This window comes from Pimephales promelas, chromosome 12, assembly GCF_988280905.1.
Source record: "Pimephales promelas chromosome 12, fPimPro1.hap1.1, whole genome shotgun sequence".
In the NCBI taxonomy this organism is placed as follows: Eukaryota; Metazoa; Chordata; class Actinopteri; order Cypriniformes; family Leuciscidae; genus Pimephales; species Pimephales promelas.
Window position 1 is genome coordinate 23,388,683 of NC_142780.1, and position 19,212 is coordinate 23,407,894.

The window sequence follows — 19,212 nt, forward strand, 5'->3', positions numbered from 1 at the left end:
ACAACTGTTTTCAGTGTTTATAAGAAGAAAATGTTTGAGCACCAAATCAGCATATTAAAATAATTTCTGATGCAATTTAGTGAAAATTTAGCTCTGCCATCACAGGAATAAATTGTATTTTAAAATATATTAAGATAGAAACTCAATTTTACAGTTTTCCCCCCCCATCATTTCTTTCCAAAAATGTGGGAAGTGTAAACACATAATTACATTCTCAAAGCAGATGCTCTCAACAGGCTCATTGTAAAAAAAAATAGCTTCATTAACATTTGAAGATCCGGACTCTGTTGCAATATAGATTTGATTTAGATTATGCATTATCAAATTAATAGAGGATCGAGATAAAATTATGCACGAGTCATTTCATAACTTTTATATGATTAACCTGTGCATGATGACCCAAACCCAAAGGCACAAAACAAATGGCACAATCCTATTTATACACGCAGAGCACCCAGTCATGAAACCCTGGCTGATGGCTTTGAATTACAAAGCTCCAAATATATACCGCCTTCCTCAAGGAGATTAATGCTCCCCTTTGGAACAGCTGCTATCCTGCTACGAAGATTCCCAAGCGTCTCCAATTGACAAGTACAGTTTTCAAAGAATTTATAAAAAGGTACAGCAGTCGCTAAAGTGAAATTTCGCTTTCTGTGGGTGATTAACTTCCCAGGTCTATTGCAGTATGTAGTCCCACTCTGCCAAGATCACTCTGATGTCATTTGGCAAAGGAACCGCAGTACGAAGCAGCCGTTCCACATTCTGTTCTTGATTTGGAACAGATTTCCACTTATTCAATCATGCAAACAACATTCACACATGGAAAGTAAAATGATAATGATGTATGTAAAAATACACCACATGAGATTGAACAGACTGAGGAGGACTAACTAACAGACTTAACTTGATTTATTTTCCAAAACATCCTCTATTCGATCAGAATCAGAAAATTGATTAAACCAGATGGCAAGTACACAGTACTAATACAATTTGCAAAATGCTCAATGCAACAGCACAAACTCTTTTTCCAGAAAGAATGTCTTATAAAGTTTCAACCTTATTGTATATAAAGTGGCTCACACATAAAGGTGTCATATGAGAGCTGACTATCGATAACATTATCGTCATCTCGCACACAGTTGTAGCCTGAAGCCTTTTAAGCAGTTGCTGAATTGTATGGAGCTGTTTCAGCAGAGTCTGCTATGAAGATTCAGGAGGCAACAGAGCCGGTTCTTCTTCATCCGAGTCAAACTCGACATTCTCATCTTTTACCCATTTTCCACTTCGGTCCTGCAGCCACCCTGAACTGGAATAGTGGAGAGAGGGGGAAAAAAAGGAGAAAAAGAGAGCGGTCATCTAAATATTGATAAATAAATAATCTCACTGTGATCTTCAAATGTATTTTGAATACCTACTTGTATGCTTACATCAGTCCATTTGCATAAAATGCTTGAACTAGTCTTACAAGTTAGTCATCATTTTATTTTCCTCAAACTTTACAAATGGTCACAACGTTAAGTCATACCTCTTTAATTTGAGGTAGTGGTCCAGTTCTCTACGTCTTTGCTCTGTTAGAGGTTCACAATCAGTGGAGGTCACAATGCTGGACCCCTTCTTTGTCGTTCCTTTCCCTTCAGTCTGGCCTTGATGCACTACAGATGACAATTAACGAAAAAATGAAAAGGAATTATAAGCACAAAATGTATCTTGCCTCAACATAAAGAGACTTTTGCTGTACCTGTTGTGCTAGTTATTGACATGGAGTCAATACTTCCTGTGCTCATGGACGTATGAGAGTTGATATTGCTGACTTGATCATTTCCATCTTCTTGACCACATCCCAACGATTCCGCTCGTTCACTTCATGAATGTAGAAAATGATCAAATAAGTGCAAAATGAAGATAAATTTGTCAAGTCACTTTTATTTATATAGCGCTTTATACAATATAGATTTTTTAAAGCAGTTTCACCATAATTAACAGGAACATTATGATTTCATTAAAGATGAGACAAATTCATCTGTAAAGCAGCTCTACAGAAGACATTAGTGTCTTTATTAGCTCAAGTCGATTTAATGTTGATTCAGTTGAGTTCAATAACTTTGTAAAGTTCCATCAATTAAAAAATAAGTTCAATTCAGCTATAAGCTCTACAGATGACAATAGTATCATCATTTAGCTCAACTCAGTTTATTGTTGTCGATGTTGCAAAATTCATCGGATATGAAGCGTGGTTGAGGTCAAAGTGACTAGAAAGACACAAACAGTCTATAAAAACACTGACCTATGACAGCAGAAGGTTCATAAAGATTGTTCAGCTTACAGACATTACCTGGCCTTTCTGTGGCAGCTACTGTACGGAGTAGTTCTGAGTAAGGCATGATGGGTAATTTTGCGTGTTTGGCTCAGTAGAGGAGCTGAACTGGAGGGTTCCTGAGGGCAAGCAATAAAGTACTGAGTACATAACCTTGTTGTATCTAAATATGTACTGTAGGGTCTGAAAGTCTGGGACTACACTGAAAATCTGGGAATTAAAAAATAAAACTTGGAAATAAAAATGAACTAAATTAAATCATTCTGCACACTATTTTTAGGTCACTAATCACTGACAAAAGTGATAATATCAGCAAAATACAAGAAGGATAAGACAGAAGGATAGACTTTAGGATACCACTGTAAACTGATTGAAGAAAATGCATTCAGAGACCTGTCGAACATCATCTTCTGCTTTGACATAGTCTTGATGCCTTCTTTTATCAATTTCACGTTGCAGTTTATTCTTTTTGCCGTAGAACCATTTCATTCCTATAAATGAATAGACAAAGAGGACTTTGCTGAATGCCAGTTTATACAGAGGCTGGTTAAATGTGTAGAATTTCACCTTCAAGATGTCGCTTTCCCTTCCTGTGCACCATGAGCATATCAACAGTGTCAAACACAGGACGGTGAGAACACACAAGGCAGCTGTATCTACAAGGGGAAAAACATTACTCAATGAATGGGATAAATTCAGTCACCGACTTCTTTCCAACAACCAGCAATACAATAATCACCTCCCGTTTTTCATCAGAACAGCTTCATCGTCTGAGATAAAATTTGACAGAAGATCTGCAACGCGTCGTTTCTTTTAAGAGAAAGATAGACAGAGAAAGACAATGAGAAAAAGAAAAGGGAAAGGTGAAAATATGATATATTTGTCAGTTTGCTGTTTTTGTTATACCTTTAGAACATTTAACTGACTTTGATCATCACCCTCCCGTTTGAAAGACATATTTGGTGACCTGTAGTCTTATACTTCTAGGAATTATAATTCATTTACTTTCATATTTCTCTACAACTACCGATTCTTTTACTGTCTCAGTCTTACTAAACACATCACCTTTCTTCCTGTTTTTGTCTGTGGAATTGTGGGTAGTGATGTCCGAATGAATGAAAGAATCGTTCATTTGAGTCAGTTCTTAAAGGGATAGTTCACCCAATAAGAAATATCATGTCTCTGTCATCGTTTACTCACCCAAAGTTGTTCCTTCCAAACATATATTAATTTCTTTGTTAAAAGAAGATATTTTGTCATGTTGTATTTTGTCGGGGACCATTGACTTCCATAGTATTTTCCCCTCCATGGATGTCAATGGTGCTCCACAACTGTTTGGTTAACGTTACATTACAAACATTGCACTCAATATCTTACTCTTGAGTTCAACAGAAGAAAGAAATTCGTGTTTGAGGGTGAGTAAATGATGACAGAATTTTCATTTTTGGGTGAACTATCGATTCCTTTAAGGCTTCTACAGACGGGTAAATTCGGACTGATCCGAAGAGCTGATTCAGTTTTTGTCATGTCCAAAATTAGAACTGATGAATCACCAATTTATTGTCCGAAAGAACCGATTCGCCAAAATGAGTGGAACAAGGGCAGATCTTACATTTAGCCGACGCCATGGCAACAGAAGCTAAGCTAATCTGCTAAAGGCTTGTAACAAATAAGTTTTATGATTGTCAGAAACTAGAATGTAAAGGCTACCGTGTATGTCTCTTTGGGTTATATGGTTTATGTATTATTTGAATTGATAATTTTGGGGGCACCGCTGCTAATCGAAACACGTTAACACCATGGTTAACACTCTGTTCAAACTTATCTGGGACTAACGTTACGCAGGACTGAATAATTATTTCTCACAGTGTGCTGTATCATGCTATGTGTATCTACCGGTTAAATGGCGTTAAATGCCTTATAGCGTTGAAACGTTTCAGAGTGCGTGACAAGGAAGTCGGGGATTGTTTATGTTAACTTTATTTCTCCCATATAATTTGACTAACAACAAAAGCTGTTATGAGTCCTGCCGTCTTGCGTTCAGCAGCCGCCGCAGATGGTCAGCTGAAGTTCATCTTAAAAAATGATTAGCTAAACTATTTATCCCGTTGGAGGTCTGGCCATGTCCGCGGATCACTCAGCGACACAGACCGGGACACACGGCCTCCTCCGTGGCCAGCGCACCCGGTCCTACGGCAGCCTGGTGTCTTCTTCATTATCACCCGTGAGACAAAGACGAATTGAGCACAAAGTTCAGCCCGGGGAAACTTTGCAAGGACTATCACTGAAGTATGGCGTGTCTGTAAGTAATCAGAAAGCAGGTATTTGAGGAATAAGGTCTTCACTATTTAAACGTTTAGTGTTTTTTATAATTACATATTTATCAATATAACTTGTTATTGCTTTATAGATGGAGCAAATCAAAAGGGCAAACAGACTGTACACAAATGATTCAATATTCCTGAAGGAGTCTCTCTTCATCCCTGTACTGCTGACAGAGTCTGTGTCTTTCACTAATGGAGTGGAATTGACCGAGGAGAAGACAAGTCCTGCACAAACACATACAGAGATTTCTAATGAGACCCCCAAAAGCCAAACAGACTCCAGCAGATGTGAAGCAAATGCTGATTTGTCACCGGTGGAGTACCTAAAAAAAATAGACAGCTTGATCAGTCAGTCAAAACAAGCAGCTGTGAAGACCTGCCAGGAGGGAGAGAAACAGTAAGTTGTCAAAATGAAATTATATGACTGCTGACATTATTGTTAGGGTGTTTCAGAGTTCAGTTATTGCAATCGTTGTGTTTGCTGCCAAATGAGTCATTCAGCAAGTTTCAGTTCCAATGAACATCAGCTGATTCATTAAACTGGTTACACCTAACTAAATAAAAAGCCATTATCCAAAGTGAGGAATCAGTTCCGATTTTTTTTTTATTCATACCACGTAAAGCATAACTTTTACAGCAATAGTAATTAAATCACCAAAAAATGTAATTTTTGTATTTTAAAGGATCTCTACTATGGAGCAACTCTATCACAGCAATCTGAAGTCCAACACTGTATCCTCCCAGCAGGCCACATTGGGAGCTGTTCCCATGACCATCACCAGACATACCAGGAATTTGAGGGATAGGGAGGATGAATTCTTCCAGCTCTGATGTAGGCTTTTATTTTGGTGTAGGACTCCTTTGACTGTTTTCTTTTTTGTTTTTTTATATATAGATATATAAATGGAATGTTTTAGAGGGCTCCCTCTTCTGGTTTCATGCCTTTAAAATGTGATGGTGATTGTTGGAGTGATTTGCAATAGTCCTGTTTTTATAAAAAGGCTACCAGCTTTAGACTTGCACACATAGCACTGTAAAAACACAAGCCTGATGCCTAAAAGTAATAATGTAAATTATAATTCTGCTGTAACCAAATTTTTGGTGGACAGTTTTAGGTGTGATGTGGAGGACTGCATTTGAGGAAAAGAAATCAGGAATGTAGCTTAAAAAATAGTTAATTTGCTAATTAATATTTAACACTACCTCACAAGTAATTGATAGAAGTACTACTTTTAGGAATATTGAACAAGTATTTGGGAATGTGCCATTGGACAGCTGCATCTCAATGCATAGTTTTGCACTGCAGTGAATGTAATATGAAACCGATTAAATGCCATAAACACAAACTGATCTTGGTCTTTTAACCTGGTCTTTGAAATCTTGAGTGGTAATCAGTGTACATAAAGATGATCTAATGGTACGCTTACATGACAACAATGTACTAAAAATGGAAAAAAAAAAAATTCTCAAATTTTTTCTTTTCTCACTGTAGATCAGACACCTGTGAGATCAAAAGCGGAACGGGTTTCACACTAGTGCACGGTGTTGCTAATAAACTGGATGTAATTTAAATTGTGTTGCTTGTATATGAAAATAAATATAATGAACAAGACACCCAAAGTAATTATTAAATTCTAAATAGGTCTATGTGTTTATCAATCATTTTTTTTAATACAGTGTTTTTTTTTTATTAAAAAAATACATTACATAGATCGCACTGTCAGAGAGTTTGGGAATATCCACACACAATTTATATACACACAAAAAAAAACATGATCGAGTTTTAAAGTCAAACATTTTAAAAGAGAACAATACATCACAGTTGTTTAAACCAATGAGTGTTAAGCTGTGTTGTCAAGCAAGTCATTTCCCATCATGCTTTTGGTCAGCTCTGTCGGTGGAGAGCATGCAGCGCGCGACTGCAGAATCCGGCAAGTGCGCCTTGCGGTCGCGAGAGTTTTTTTTGACATACGTCAACGTGATGTCAGAGCAAGATGGACCGCACGGCACTCGGACACATTTCTTACCAGCAGGCATCTCGCGCTGATTACCGGTCACGTGATTGGTTCTGCGCAGATTTTGCTCATCTCAAACAAGCCCATTTCCTTCCGAATTTTGCAGAGCCGGAGATTGTGAGTATTCGCTGCCCATGAGCTAGCAGCAGGAGCTTAACTTTACAACAATAGACTGTAAAAAAAAAAAAATTGGACGTAGTGTCCGTGACGTCACCGGTAGATTTCTGAAGAGCGTTTTTGAAGCCTAAAGTGAGCGAGGCCGGACGTCCAGCGTCTACACCGCCGGAATCATAGAAGAAGAAGAAGAGGCCGGCCGTCGCCATCTTAGCACCTCGTGTCACTACCAGACAGTAAAAGAAATGGAGAGAACGACCCCATTGATTTCAACGGAGAACATTGAAGGCTGATCGCCATGCGTACTGCGCAAGCTCAAACTGAGCCTGTGAGTAAACTTCTAGTAGCTACCTGTCTTCTAGTAGCTGTGCCGAGTGAAATCTGAATAATTCCCTTCTGAATCTCACAGAGACGGAGAGAGAGCTGTCCATGAGCTATAACAGCAGGATCAACTTTAATCTCCATGGGCTTCTCCCTCGTCTTTATCGGACTTTATGCCTCCATGTCCCCCCGATTGCCTGCAAGCTTGTCTATAAGGTAATTTCTGTACTGTGCGACTTGATTCGCTATGACGCAATCGTTAGCCTTTTTTTTTTTTTTTTTTTTTTTAACAAAAACTGCTTCTAAGGGGCCATAACGTAGGGGTAATGGAGCCTTTTACACATTGTTGCGTTTCTTTAGAAACAAATAATGGACAAATGGAGTCTTTGGACACATCATATGTAAAGTTATTTGTTGTCAAAGTGACGCCAAAATGAATGGGAGTCAATGGAATGCTAACAGCAGGTGAAGTTCTGCTACAATGGCGGCTCCCGTGAGGTTTCAACTTCCGGCTGATGGATTACTGCCCTGGTCACTACTGGATAAAATAAAATGGGCAAAGGCAAAGAACTACAAGGGAGACTGTGTATTGTGATGTATTATTATTTTGCTATAAAAATGTATTATCATGCAGTAACTTATAATATTGCCTTGAGCTTGTGCGTGTGACAGTGAATCATACATGTGAGTCAGCATGGCATCGATCGCACGTCAATTTCGTAAAGAGCTTTATTCAGTCCATTTTAAAACATGATTTTGGCCGCCTCTCAATTACTCAAACGTGTTAAACTAAAGTATTACCTCAGAAGTTCAAGTAAATGCACTAGAAATCCGCGCTCATTCAAGGGTGTGCATCTATTGCACGGACGGAGAGAAAGCACTGACACCTACAGGATTTCATCTGCGGTCCTTTTTATTTAACACTAAAAAGTTAAATAAGCATATCTGTTCTGTGAGAGCAACAGTACTGCAAAACGGGTGTGGTCTCTACATCTATAGACATTTTTAGCAACAAAATTGTCAGACATCCATTTACGTTGGAAAACAATTGGAAATACAGCGCTGGTTGTTCTCTCCATACTCGACAACAACGGAATGCAACGGCGTGGGTAGAGGTATACGTGTATAAAATTGAATGAAATAATCCAGAAAAAAAGCACAAACATGGCAGAGATGGCAAGTACAGCAGTGGCTGGAATTAGCTGAGAGTGACGTTAACAGACAGCAGACTGCTCAAGTGGCCATGTCCTTAACGATGCAGGCTTAATATAATTGAAACGGATAAGTTGTAAAAAAAAAAAAACTTTATGCCTCCACATCCCCCCGATTGTGTGCAAGCTTCTACTTCCTGTCTATACGGTAATTTCTATATTGTGCGACAGAGAGTCACGTGCTATGACACAATTGTTTATGACGCAATCTATTTTTACAAAAACTGCTTCTACGGGGCCTTAAAAGGCTGTATTGAAATTTGCAAATCCTCATTGCCAGAAAAGTCCAAAATAGATAGTTAAATACAAAATGCAAAATACATTTTCACCGCTAGATGGGAGAAATTCCTAAACATTGTCCCTTTAAAACCTGTTTTTAAAAGTTTGCTTTTTCAGGTCCCCAAAATGCTGCTGTTGTGTAAATGAATGGGCAAAAATGTATACAAAATTTCAGTTTTTAGTTGAAAACATGTCATGAAAACGGCCCCTACGTTGTAACGGAACTAAAGAATACAGTGTGTTTGTTTATTCAGTTAATGTAACAACTGAATCACAGCATTCCATCAACTTATGTGTGTTTCAAACCCAAAACACTTTTAGATGTTAATTGTTTATATTAGGGTGTGAATTATAATAAATATGTATGTGCTCCAAACAACAAAATGTAGTCATACATTTACAAATACATTTACAATACAAATGCATTATAGTAGCTCACAGTTAAAATTGTGTAAATGAATGATTACAATTTAAAATAACATTTCTATTTTTAATATATTGTAAAATGTAATGCAAGCAGCCAGTGATCAGTCTTAAGTGTCACATGATCATTCAGTAATCATTCTATTGTTCTGACTTGGTGCTCAAGGAAACGGTGCTACGTTTTCCCTGGATTATTTGATGAACAAAGTTAAAAAAAGAGCAGCATTTATTTAAAATAATATTTTCTTTAAAAAACAAACAAACAAACGAACAAACAAAACCCACATGTACTGACCACACGCTTTTGAATGGTATAGTGTATTGCAATACTGAATGCAAAGTACATAATAAGCAATGAGTGAGGGCTGTAAGTAAATATTTATTCAGTGGTTGTTCCATTTTAGAACACAGCAGATCCCCCTCAGAAATGTTCATGTCAAAATATAGTTGCTGAACGTGTAGTGCCAAGCTTAGATTTGTTGCCATAGCCATAACCACAGGGTAACACTAGATGGCAGCGTGAAGAGACTAAAACGTGTTTGTGAGTTTGTGTTATGTTGTTGTCCTAGGAGGTAAATATTCAGCTAAAAATGTTTAATAGTATTGAACAATACAATGAGCTCTAATTTACAGCAGAGTGGCAGAACCCCAGTGGTTTATACATCATTATTAAAAAAATAAGTAGTCTAGAAAACCTCCATCCAACGCAGCTGGAGTATCAGAACTTAAAAAAAAAAGTTGTTGTTGATCTGAGCTCGCTCAGGCAGTGGTTGTGGCTGTGTGTTAACACTATCAGGCCACTGATCTAATATTCATTAAAGGCACAGCAACACTGTTTCAAAGGTTGAACTGAATTCCGATGCCTTCAGTCAGTCACGTTCTGCCTTTTCGGTTGCATTGTATGCAGTTTGAGATCACGGGTGGCCCTCCATGCCAATCCTATAAAAAGTCTGTCAGTACATCACCGTCCTCATAACGTCTCGTTCTCCAGCAGTTTGTTAAGCCCGTTGCAGATTTTGGTGAGGTGAGGTTTGAGGGGCCCAGCTGGGTTGTAAAGCTGGGTGAGGAGCTCAGGGTCAGCGTAATGGTTGAAGACGTGATTGATGCGTCCGTGGGATTTTGCTGTGAGGTGAGTATTTACAAGCTTCAAAAGCATGTCCCGACTTTCTTTCAGGATCCCCGACATAACCGCCTTGTCAAATGTGAAATCTACCTGAAAAGGGAAAGAAGAGACTTCAGTGAGCATAAAGTACAAAAATATGGCTTTGTTTAGAACTGCACCACTTCATTTGTTAAAAAAGCTGGAAGCACATTTTTTGCCACTTAATTGACAAATAAATAATTAACAAATCAATCAATTGATCCTTTGATTTCTGTAAAAGAAAGTAATATCTTATGTCGTATAATATCAGATCAGATCAGACCACATCTTATCAATCGTATATCTTAAGCCAGAGGGTGGCACCCAAAACATAATCATATGAGTTGTCAACCCAAACAGTAATCATATTAATTTCCCGAATGTTAGTTGTCAATGGTCAATGTATGTTACAATGTTGTTCATTTAATTGTTTTACCACCTTATACAGTGCCAATATATACAGGGTTTGGACAATGAAACTTAAACACCTGGTTTTAGACCACAGAATTTATTAGTACTGTTGTAGGGCCTACTTTTGCGGCCAGTCAGGCACCACTTTGTCTTGGGAGTGACAGATGTAAGTCCTGCAGAGTGGCCAGAGGGATTTTGAGCCATTCTTCTTTCAGAACAAAGGCCATGTCACTATGTGATGCTGCTGGAAGAAAACGTTTTCTGACTGGCTCAAAGTGGCTCAAAAATATTTAGATGTGGTGACAGCCACGCCATGTGAGATGTTCAACTTCACTTTTATTTTAATCAAACCATTCTGTCTCAAGTCTTGCTGTGTGGATTGATGCCTAATCATGCTAATACACGGCACACCCTTTAGGGGACAATGTCTAAACCATTAGGTGCACATGGTCCTCCAGAATGGTTCGGTAGTCCTTAGTTAGCAGCACAGGATAGGGAATGCCATGATATTGCACCCCAAACGATCACTGATCCACTGAACCACCCCAGTGCTTCACTCTGGGCAGCAACTTGCTCTAGCAACTAGCACCACAAAGACTTGCTCTCCTGGTCACAGATGAGCCAGCAAGGCGCTCACAAACAATTTGTCCTCTTTTGAACCCTGATATGTCTCCCCAGCCCGTTCTCATCTTTTAACGTCATATAGAATGCTATATGCAAAAACGGCGCTATACTACGCACATGGCACCCTTTATCGTTAAAGGGTTAGTTCACCCAAAAATGAAAATTAAGTCATTAATTACTCACCCCCATGCTGTACCAACCCCGTAAGACCTTCGTTCGTCTTCGGAACACAAATGAAGATATTTTTGATTAAATTTGAGAGCTGTATAACTACCAGATTGGCTCCTAAAGGACTGCCTCTTGACGGCCCAGAAAGTCAATGAAGAAAATGTTTAAATATCCCAAGTGACTACCGTGGCTCAACTATAAGTTTATCAAGCGAAGACAATACTTTTTGTGCGAAAAAACAAACAAAAATAACGACTTTATTCGACTATTCCTTTTCTTCCTTGTTGGCCTGAAACGAGACTTTTCAATACGATTACGATTTCCACGATGCATGCGCGAGAATTGCGATCTCCTTTAACTACTTCAGTTCAGTTCTCGCGCATGCGTCGTGGAAATCGTATGGAAGTCTCGTTTCAGGCCAACAAGGAAGAAACGGAATAGTCGAATAAAGTCGTTATTTTTGTTTGTTTTTTCGCACAAAAAGCATTCTCGTCGCTTGATAAACTTATAGTTGAGCCACTGTAGTCACATGGAATATTTAAACATTTTCTTCATTGACTTTCTGGGCCGTCAAGAGCCAGTCCCTTAGACAGTCTATGTGGTAGTTATGCAGCTCTCAAATTTAATCAAAAATATCTTCATTTGTGTTCCGAAGAAGAAACAAGGTCTTACGGGGTTGGTACAGCATGGGGGTGAGTAATTAATGACTTTTAATGAACTAATTAATGAATTTTCATTTTTGGGTGAACTAACCCTTTAATATAACACGCAAATCCAAGACGTCATAAATCCTTTAGCGTGAATATGACACGCAGACCCTACCCCACACCTAAACTTAGCCCTCACAGCGCGTGTTATATTAACGATAACGGATGCCATGTGTGTAGTAAAGCGCCGTTTTTGCATGTAGCGTTCTATATGACGTTAAAGGTTGAGAATTGCATTGGTCTCCCATTATGTTATGAAGATTGCAATATTTTATGTATGGACCAGTGTGGGACTTTCACACTCTGCTCTTACTGATGGAATGTAAAATCAGAAGATCATTGGCCACCAGGCCGTACATATACAGTAGAGGCTATACATACACTATATCAGCCAGTCTTTCATTTATTTGTACAATGAAACTGAAACACTGCCAATATAGTGTTGGAGGTTTCATACCGTTGAATTAATTTAATGGAACATAAATTCAGAAAATACTGCTCAAAGATGTTAGCTGTTGTGTACCTCGTGGAAACTGATGGCTGTCATGGCTCCTTGGCGCAATTTCTTTTGGAAATTCTGGGCAAGCTTTAGCTCCTCATCATTGAATCGATTGTGCCTGAAAAGTACTGCTATTTTCACCACCACCTTAATGAGGTCTTTCACCACTTTCTGGGCCTCTGAGCGGTTCCCACTGTACTCTTTTGACACACGGTAGAGCTCATCTAGAATCTCACTGCTGGTGTCGTCGATAAACATCTGTACCACAGACTTGTTGGCCATTTGGCTCAGGATCTTTTTCTGGGCCTTGAGAGCCATTTCCTTGGAGCTGAATGCCTCCATATCTTAAAAAGGAAAAAAAAAGATTAATAGTAAAGCATGAGACTAGCATAATAACAATGTCATGTAAAATGGCATTATCACATGGTGAAATTTCTGAAATATTCTTATGATTAACTGTGAATTTTCCATTGAATTTTATTTCTGTTTGTGTATTGGTAAGAGTGTCAGCCTTGGGAGAACTCCCACCATGGGGAAGTCCCCTTACAGTGTAACTTTAACACTTTCTTTTCTTCAGGGGAAAGCTCATGCCATATAGGACCTCATCATTGCCCACACATCTCATAAACAACACTAATTGTTCTCAAGACTCTCATGACGTGTCATCATATCCAGCACTAGACTCAATGCTGTTCAATGTCATCCAAACATCTGTGATCAGTGTGACTTATAGCATTCTGTATTTCATCATGTTTAAATTTACATGATGTTGTTGTGCAGTATAATTAAATGCAATAATATTAAAGGGTTAGTTCACCCAAAAATGAAAATTAAGACATTAATTACTCACCCCCATGCTGTTCCAACCCCGTAAGACCTTCGTTCATCTTCGGAACACAAATAAAGATATTTTTGATTGAACCTGAGAGCTAGATCAGTCCTGATAGACTGCCTAAGGGACTGGCTCTTGACGGCCCATAAAGTCATTAAAGAAAAGGGTTTAAATATTCCATGTGCATACAGCGGCTCAATTATAAGTTTATCAAGCGACGAGACTACTTTTTGTGCGAAAAAAACATAAATAACGACTTTATTCCACTATTCCTTTACTTCCTTATGGGCGCATGCGCAAGAACTGAGACGAGGACGTTCTCATTCGTCTACTTCTTGTTACCGGCTGCTCACCGCTCAGGAGTTTTACCGCCACTTACCGTATAAAATGATGATCCATATATAAGGCGCTCCGGATTATAAGGAACACTGTTTTTTTTGAGAAGATTAAAGGCTTTTAAGTGCACCTTATAGTGCGGAAAATACGCAAATTGAAAAGCGTATGTACAGCGCGCATCTTCCTCTGCTTGTAAACAGAAAGTTTTGCGCTTCCAGCTATATCAGCACATCATCTTATACGGTAGGGGGCGGTAAAACTCCTAAGCGGTGAGCAGCCGGTAACAAGAAGTAGACGAATGAGAACGTCCTCGTCTCAGTTCTCGCGCATGCGCCCATAAGGAAGTAATGGAATAGTGGAATAAAGTCGTTATTTATGTTTTTTTTGCACAAAAAGTAGTCTCGTCGCTTGATAAACTTATAATTGAGCCGCTGTATGCACATGGAATATTTAAACCTTTTCTTTAATGACTTTATGGGCTGTCAAGAGCCAGTCCCTTAGGCAGTCTATGTAGGACTGATCGAGCTCTCAGATTCAATCAAAAATATCTTTATTTGTGTTCCAAAGATGAACGAAGGTCTTACGGGGTTGGAACAGCATGGGGGTGAGTAATTAATGACTTAATTTTCATTTTTGGGTGAACTAACCCTTTAACTGAACTTTATGCATTTTGGCTGATGTAGAACACAGCATAGCTTCGGATTGCTTCACAGATTGCATAGTCAGGAGAACGTGCAAAGACATGTATGGAAAAAACCCTCATTGCATTGTACTCACAAGTTCCTACATGACTCTTCAGCTTGTATCATGAAACAGGCGTCTATGTGCTTAAATATGTTCTTCGATGTATTAATGCAAATTTGAGGTCTTATACTTATACTTATATATTTTCTACGCTCTAGAGCTCTTGCATTGTTGATTATCTTTTTGTACAGCATTTACTAAAAATTCTCTACAGATATACAAATGCAATAACTGCAAAGTATATTAACATGCAAATGACATGCACTGTTTTATTTTAAATGAGTCAAGACATGCCCAAAGTGATGTCATATTTCAAAGCGTATTAGCTCTGTTTTGCTTTTTAAATCTAATTCTGTTTATGGCGAACCAACCTGATTAAATTTTAATGCAGTTAGAGTTTCATTTCCTAATGAACTCTATTCAATTAGAGTGCATTAGAATAGCCATTATGTTCTGTGACATGGAACATCAAAACAACTACATAAATACTGATTTGAACAAATCTTCAAAACTGTGAAAGCAGCATAATCCTATTTAACACCCACTATACTTCTCATTTACTCTAATTAGAGCATAAAACGGATCTGCTGTCTAGTGTTTGACCATGTCTACTTTTTTTTATTGGATTTTTTAAGAAAATAGATATAAAAAGTTGGTTCTGCTCTGGACTTCAACCTGTTCCTGGTCAGATCAGGCTTACTGGGCTTGATTTTCTTTGCTTTTTTGACTCTACATTACATAGTATTCTAAAATATAGTATGAAATACTATTTAAAACATAATTTTAAATAAGAAACCACAGTTTGTGTGTGAATAGTCAATCATGTGCGTCAGGCAAGAGTTCATATAATTTGTTTTGAAAAATAAAAGTACAATTATTTAATAATTGTAACAATTCTTCATATTTGTAAAATATTTTTTAATCTTAATATTATTTGAAAAAATACATTATTTACTAAAATAACATTTATTTATGAATAATAATTGGTTAATAATTGAATATTAATATTATTTGATAAAAATGAATTTAATACAGTGTAAATACTGTATATTTTTTAGGGCCCACACCGAGCTCATTCGTATCTGACAAGATGAGATATAAGCAACTTTACCTTAATTTGATTACAATTGACTTTTAATCCAAGAATCTTAGCTAAAAAGCATCTAAGGCAATCTAAGCTCAAGCAAATTCATTCATTTTATACCTGTTCAGTTATAATCAGCTGAAATTACCATCTGTATCAACTCTCCTGATTTAAAGGTTTGTCCCAGATAAGGTAAATATTTAGCATTCCTCAGATGACTTTCACGCATAGCCTGAAGCTCTCTCTCTCTCTCTCTTTGTGTTTGTGTGTGTGTTCACATGTGTGTAAAGCCCAGGGGATTTACAGGATGTGAGGAATCATGTTGTTCTTCCAACCTAAAGACCACAGTAGTCACCCTGTCATTACAAAGCAGCAAGCCACAGCACAAGCTCCAGTGACAGCATAGAAGAGACAGGTCAAAACCTGCATCTGAGATCCACAGCCTACTCTTTGGGGTTTTTGATTCAGAGGGGTATAACGTGATGTTTACAATAAAAATGATAGTGTGGAAAGTCATGTTTTAAAGAGGTAGTTCACCCAAAAATGAAAATTCTGTCAGTATTTACTCGCCCTCATGCTGTTCCAACCCCGTAAGACCTTTGTTCATCTTCGGAACACAAATTAAGATAATTTTGATTAAATCTGAGAGCTGGATCACTCCTGCATACAAGTCCATAGGCTTCTTGAGGAATTGAAACTTGCTGGCCTCAAATTTATTAAAGACATCGTTAAAATAGTCCAAGTGACTAGGCTACATCTTAAATTTATCAAATGACGAGAACAATTTCTGTGTGCAAAAATAACGACTTTATTTCAACTATTCATTTACTTTTCTCTCTGGCCCGAGTCAGGTTACTAGTTTAATAGCGTAAGCTTCTGTTATTGTACGTCACACGCATCACACACATGACCAGCGTCGGCCAATAGTGAGCCTACGTGTGACGTAGCCCTACGCTATCACACTACGTTAACTGACAAGAGGCGCATAGAGAAGGAAGTGAATAGTTGAAATAAAGTCGTTATTTTTGTTAGTTTTTGCGCACAAAAAGTATTCTTGTCGCTTGATAAAGTTACGATTGAGCCACTGAAGTCACTTGGACTATTTTAACGATGTCTTTAATAACTTTTCGAGGCCGGCAAGTTTCAATTCCTCAAGAAGCCTATGGAGTAGTATGTAGAGTGATCCAGCTCTCAGATTTAATCAAAAATATCTTAATTTGTGTTCCGAAGATGAATGAAGGTCTTACGGGGTTGGAATAACATGAGTGTAAATACTGAAAAAAATGTCATTTTTGGATGAACTAACCCTTTAAGTGTGTAAGTGGGACATATAGACATTTTCTGAATGGCTCTTGGCTAATTTAAAATGATTAAAAAAAACAACAACAACAACTCCTGCTTAATCCAGTCTAAGATGGTGTACTGATCTTAAATTTAAACATTTTTTAGGTAGGCTAAGCTGGTCTTCAGATAGCCTCCCTCTAAAACCAGCCAACAGACCAGCCTGGGCATCCAGGTGACACCAGCATAGGTTGATGGTAATTTTAGCTGGGAGAAAACTACCTAAATGATCCGAAACCTGCATGGAATTAAACTGGTTTATAATGATGTTCTTCATTAACAAAAAGACAATGGTCTTTCTGATTCAGCTGATTGACTGCGAAACCCCAGCTGGTTTAGCTAGTTAAGTTGCCTGATCAGCATCCAAAACACAACATATGCAGATCTTTTCAGCCTGGTATTCTCTAATAACCGGTTTAGACTCATTATTCCGAGAAAATCATTAAAGAATCAGGCCTTGTATGCGCATGTTTTAAACAGTTTCTACACTGACATGCATGTAATACGGCGAGTGTGTTGCTTGTTCTTGTGTAATGTGTCTCCCCCTCAGTATATCCCCACAGCACAGTAAGTTTTGAGTATGTGATTATTACATACCCCCTTATTACCCAATACAACCTGTATGTTTTTTTAAATGTGCATTTTCATTCTATGCATGGGGTAAAGGTCTAGTGTTGTTTTTCTTTGTAAAGTTAGCACTCATATGCATGTGTGAGTCTCTCACTCATCCTGAGAAGTTGTTTTGTAATATGATCAAACAATGTACAAACCTGATCAGAAGGGAAGTGAAACTCTGGGCTTTTTGGCACAACTTTCCCCCCAAATTTTTCAGTTAAACCCACAACAGCTTATTTCTCTTGACACATGGCACATGCTGCTACAAAAAAGCTCACAATCTATCCATAGCCTGAGTTCACCAGGGTTAAGACACTGTGACCCTGAAGATGAGGCATCACACTCTTTATTTCAATACGAGGTTCTTCAGATTATAACAGAGACTGGACGTTGTTTCGTTTATAAAAGGTCCAGCGAATGAAACATCAACTACAGTGTTTTAGTTGTTTAACATGGGAGTGGTTGAACAGAAAAAACAAGTTTCAACTTGACATTATTGTCTACAAACCTCCATATGTTTAAAGCAGACACTTTTAACCAAAGCAACTCTGTACAATTAAAGTCTTTCTTGCTGTTAAAACAGAATATTGACCTCTTTTTAATCTTAACAACTTCTGGAAGAGCCCCATAATCCATTGAAGTAACAACATCTCGTGTACATAATCACAGAGCTCTCTATGATGTAGGAGAGGGCAGAGGTCAAGACCAAGACAAACTTACCTGGCTTTTCTCTCGTTCAATCTCCCTCTTCTGTTTGAACTCTCTTTCCTCCCTGAGCGCTCAGATCAGGTGTTTGAAATCCAGCATGTGAGTGATGAAATAATCTCCTCAGACAGGTGAAATCAAAGAAAACTCTTCTACAAACTCTTTTGTGCTGTAACAAGCTCTCTGTAACAAGATAATTTGACTTGTACTTCCTTGAGGAACTAAATGTATAAGACACACCCATGAGTGTGCCTCTCTCTCTCTCTCTCTCTCTCTCTCTCTCTCTCTCTCTCTCTCTCTCTCTCTCTCTCTCTCTCTCTCCACCCTGTCAGTGAGTTAGCTGCTGACATGGTGTGTCTGCTTGCCCTGACAAGTGCAACCCTTGTAAAGAATTCAGCAGTAATCCTGGATGCGGCCTAGTGAAAGGAGAGGTTTTAGCCTCTTTGTGATAAGTAGAACGGGTATGCAGCCACTGTCATCACAAACACTGCTGTTTCTCAATAAAATGTCCATAAACATTATTATTGGATTCAAATTGTGATATTTCATTTATTATGTTCTATATTAAGTTATATTTTCTAATCTGGAATGTCGCTAGCAAACAATGAGTCGCTAGCCAACAGCAGCACTCTTGGAAATGTGGCCAATCAGATTTGAGGACTGGACACTAAATGAATAAATAATACATTATTTATATATAATTTTTTTCAAGAGAACTGGGGTGTGTTTTCCATGATAGTGTTGTTTGCTTATTGACCACTGTCTCAATGTTTTGCACCTGCAAAACCACGATATTATTTTGCACTGAGTAACACTCTCACTTTGCATGACCAGTTATTTGTTTATACAGTAAAACAACAACAACAGAAATATTATTGATTTTATGCAAATTGGATAATGCTCAGTTCCTAGATTTTTTTTTCTTTTTACGTTTATGTGCCAACTAGGTCCAGCTTTATTTCTTTATATTATGAAGTTACTAACTTTTTTCAGTGCCATCATAA

The 19,212-nt window shown here is 38.0% G+C and overlaps 3 protein-coding genes and 1 long non-coding RNA gene across 7 annotated transcripts in view; 2 read left to right on the plus strand and 2 right to left on the minus strand.

Annotated features, from left to right (window-relative positions):
- Positions 1–891: 891 nt before the first annotated feature.
- Positions 892–3,421, minus strand: scnm1 (sodium channel modifier 1). 4 transcript variants are annotated; one of them, XM_089117748.1, is made up of 8 exons: positions 3,221–3,421; positions 3,054–3,124; positions 2,882–2,970; positions 2,672–2,805; positions 2,333–2,433; positions 1,739–1,860; positions 1,526–1,643; positions 892–1,306 (listed from the first exon to the last, which is right to left on the minus strand). In XM_089117748.1, exons 1-8 carry the CDS (start codon positions 3,269–3,271, stop codon positions 1,201–1,203), a joined length of 792 nt encoding a protein of 263 aa, XP_088973874.1. In that variant the 5' UTR covers positions 3,272–3,421; the 3' UTR covers positions 892–1,200. The 4 variants fall into 4 exon arrangements, with proteins under 4 accessions (XP_088973874.1, XP_088973873.1, XP_039536155.2 ...); XM_089117747.1 differs by having other exon boundaries at positions 1,526–1,652; positions 3,221–3,419; XM_039680221.2 differs by having other exon boundaries at positions 1,526–1,652; positions 2,708–2,805; positions 3,221–3,418.
- Positions 3,422–3,893: 472 nt separating this feature from the next.
- lysmd1 (LysM, putative peptidoglycan-binding, domain containing 1) lies at positions 3,894–5,988 on the plus strand. Its single transcript, XM_039680240.2, has 3 exons — positions 3,894–4,616; positions 4,725–5,035; positions 5,322–5,988. The coding sequence occupies exons 1-3, from the start codon at positions 4,437–4,439 to the stop codon at positions 5,467–5,469; spliced, it is 639 nt and encodes a 212-aa protein (XP_039536174.2). The 5' UTR covers positions 3,894–4,436; the 3' UTR covers positions 5,470–5,988.
- A 540-nt stretch (positions 5,989–6,528) lies between these two features.
- LOC148977020 (uncharacterized) overlaps positions 6,529–19,212 on the plus strand; it is a 59,543-nt gene continuing 46,859 nt past the window's right edge. The window contains exons 1-2 of the long non-coding RNA XR_016145747.1: positions 6,529–7,095; positions 7,177–7,304. This is a non-coding gene — a long non-coding RNA (uncharacterized LOC148977020). The remainder of the gene's footprint in view (positions 7,096–7,176; positions 7,305–19,212) is intronic.
- Positions 9,361–18,429, minus strand: tnfaip8l2b (tumor necrosis factor, alpha-induced protein 8-like 2b). The gene is made up of 3 exons (XM_039679924.2): positions 18,224–18,429; positions 12,576–12,895; positions 9,361–10,214 (listed from the first exon to the last, which is right to left on the minus strand). The coding sequence occupies exons 2-3, from the start codon at positions 12,891–12,893 to the stop codon at positions 9,972–9,974; spliced, it is 561 nt and encodes a 186-aa protein (XP_039535858.1). The 5' UTR covers positions 12,894–12,895; positions 18,224–18,429; the 3' UTR covers positions 9,361–9,971.